The sequence below is a fragment of the Acanthisitta chloris genome, unplaced genomic scaffold (genome assembly GCF_000695815.1).
Source record: "Acanthisitta chloris isolate BGI_N310 unplaced genomic scaffold, ASM69581v1 scaffold45102, whole genome shotgun sequence".
NCBI lineage: Eukaryota > Metazoa > Chordata > Aves > Passeriformes > Acanthisittidae > Acanthisitta > Acanthisitta chloris.
In genome coordinates, this window is record NW_008662975.1 from 2,370 (window position 1) to 5,344 (window position 2,975).

Here is a 2,975-nt window from a genome sequence, read left to right on the forward strand (position 1 = left end):
GATAGAGGCTATGTCCTCTCATCCTGTCACTAGTTGCCTGGGAGAAGAGGCCCGAGCCCCATCTGGCTACAACCTCCTTTCAGGTAGTTGTAGAGAACATTAATTTCATCCCTGAGCCTCCTTTCTTCCAGGCTAAACAACCCCACTTAATCACTCCTCATAGAACATGTGCTACAGAACCTTCACCAGCTTTGTTGCTTTTCTCTGGACATGCTTCAGCACCTCAATGTCTTTCTTGTAGTGAGGGGCCCAGAATTTGACACAGTATTTGAGATGTGCCCTCACCAGTGCAGAGTGCAGGGGGAGAACCACTTTTCTAGTCCTGCTGGCCACACTATTTCTGTTACAGGCCAGGATGCCATTTTCCTTCTTGGCCACCTGGGCACACTTCTGGCTCATGTTCAGCCACTGTCAACCAGCACTCCAGGGCATTTTCCACTGGTCCACTCTGCCCCCAGCCTCTAGCACTGCCTGTGGTTATTGTGGCGGATGTGTAGGATCCAGCATTTGGTCTTGCTGAACCTCATACCATTTGTCTCAGCCCATCCACCCATCCTGTCCCGACTCCAACCTGTCCTGACTCCTTTCAGTGTTCCTCTGGTTTAGAATGTATCAAACCAGGCACACAACGGGAACTGCAGAAAAGCATCTTTGGGAGAAAGGACATGATCAGTCACTCAACTGTGCAGTGTCAGCATCTGAACTCTAGAGTGTGTTGCAGAGGGAAAAAAGATGCAGGAGCAGAGCTTCTCTGGTAAGGTGCAAACACTTATTTGTTTCAGGAATCAGCAATACTGTGCATTATGCTTAGGGCCAACAAGCAGAGACTCTTCGGTAAAGGTGTCTTGTCCAAAATTCTCTTCTCCCTGTAAGCAACCCTGTAACAACAACTGCTTCACCCAGCACTGTAAAAATTCCCAGGGTATTTTGATTTGATAGATGTAATGCAAACTAGAAACTGTTAGCATTTTTGTTTATATTGTGGCTTTTTAACATTTGGGACCCTTTTAAAGTACTAAGTTGGATCCACTCAACCAGCACTTCATCTTTTTGACAATCATGTCTCTCTCTCTGACTGTGATCGATATCAAATTCTGCATAGGATGCTATAGGTATCTCACTGAGTGATCAGAAGACCTTTGTTGGGATCTTCTTTTCTTGGCCCAGGATTCTTTTTTCCTCATGCTGTGAAAATCCTGCACCTGCCCACCCGTGCTTAGCATGTTGCATTCCTACAATGTGACTGGGTTTGGAACTGCAGGCCTCAGGGAGGCTCCAAAAGGCCCAGGCCAGAGAATGTGACCCTGGACATGTTGAGGAGTGTGTAAGACCCAGTTCACCACTACTGTTGGCTTCAGGAGACCCACAGGCCTGAGTATGCTCGTGCCTCCCACTCACTCTTCTGCCATAGTCTCACCCCCTGCACCACAGTGGCCTGTGTATGCTCAAATAAAGCTGCAGATGAGAGGTAGGAATGTGCTGCTGGGGATCATGGAGGAGAGGGGAGAGCACAGCATCTGTTTGCTCTCTGCCCCAAACCAGGGAGAGCCTTACCATCAGAAGTGGTGCTCTGCTCTTCCTTCTGTGTTTGTTTGCATGCAGGCAACTGCACATCTAGTGGCTCTTCATAGACTGTGAGCACATGGAGCAGTGGCTGTGTACCCCAGGGGCCAGGAGTGTAGTTGTCTGTGGCCCATGGCTCAGCTGAGTGTAGCAGAGCTCTGATGGACTTGCACTGAACATACACAGGAAAGGTGGTAATGCTGAATGAGGATGTGGGGGTGCTCAAGGGAGGTGGGACAGTTCTATAGGAAAAGCCCTTTGAGCTCTCTACCTTTATGTGGCCTTAAGTCGTTTGTTGCGGAGTATCCAACTCCTAAATCTGAATGTGCAGATGTATGGTGTAGAAAGCAGTGCCAGGAACTGAAAATCATGATGGGTGTATCTCAGCACAGGACAATTCCTGTGCACTCAGTAACTCAGTGCAGGAGCGTGGTGAAATTGTGGTGGTGAAACACATGCCCAAATGGAGCTGTCTAACAGAAATACTGGCAACTGACAACAGACCAACCTTACAGTCTTGCTAAGCTGAAAGTTGTCTGTGGTGGCAGCAGGATGAGGATAAACACCTTTTATCCTGTGCCTAGGAAACAGTGCCAGGAAGTCTGGCAAGGGCCTGTCACTTTAAAACATGCACAAAAGTAGGTCAGGGAACACTGAGAACCAGCATTTGACTTACCGCAAGTGCCTTGTCTCAGAAGAAGCAGGACAATTGGGATATAAAGGGTATGTAGGTGGCTTTTTAATCTCATGGTCAGCAGGTGGGGATAGAGTTGAAGCAAAGGGAGGGAGCCTTGGCCTCACTGCAGATGGGATGCTATGAAATCAACCTTTCCACACCCTGGACTCTGGCAGGGAAGTCTTGACGTAGGTGCCCAGAAGATGACAAACTGCTAGTGTCTTGGGCAGCTCTTACACCTCAAAAAGGTGCTCTGCACCTTTTCCAGAACGAGGAAGTGATTGTCTTTTCCTGCTGGAAAGATTTGTTCCTTGTAAACGTTCTTGAGCCCCTCCTCATCCCCCTTTCACAAACTGGTGATGTTCAGACCATGGTCATCAAATAGTTGCTACTGGGTGAGAGGGGATCTCTGAAATCCTCTCAGTGAGTAGGAAAGCCAATGACTGGGACAGAACCCTTCTCCACCACTCTTTTCTGCAGCTTCTCATCTCCAGCAGCCCTCCTGACACACTCAGTTTCACTTGCTTTGCCTTTCTTCACGTTTGTAACCTCAACCTCTGGGCAAGAAGGGTTATTCCTCTGCCTGCTTCTGCAACCATGTCCTGGCATCTGCACAGGCAGGTGAGTTGGGAAGGATGGGCTGACAGGTTGGTGGCATGGAAGGGACGGAGGGAGTAAAGAAGGGAGGAAAACAGGATAGCTGCAGTTGGTACTCACCGGGGGGCAGGAAAAGCGT

The 2,975-nt window shown here is 48.9% G+C and overlaps 1 protein-coding gene across 1 annotated transcript in view; it reads right to left on the reverse strand.

The window, feature by feature from the left end:
* LOC103798524 (acyl-coenzyme A thioesterase 1-like) overlaps positions 1–2,972 on the reverse strand; it is a gene marked incomplete at its 5' end in the record, with an annotated part of 4,640 nt that extends 1,668 nt beyond the window's left edge. Inside the window, one exon of the mRNA XM_009070795.1 lies at positions 2,957–2,972. Within this exon, the coding sequence (XP_009069043.1) occupies positions 2,957–2,972 (16 nt within the window). The remainder of the gene's footprint in view (positions 1–2,956) is intronic.
* Positions 2,973–2,975: the final 3 nt, after the last annotated feature.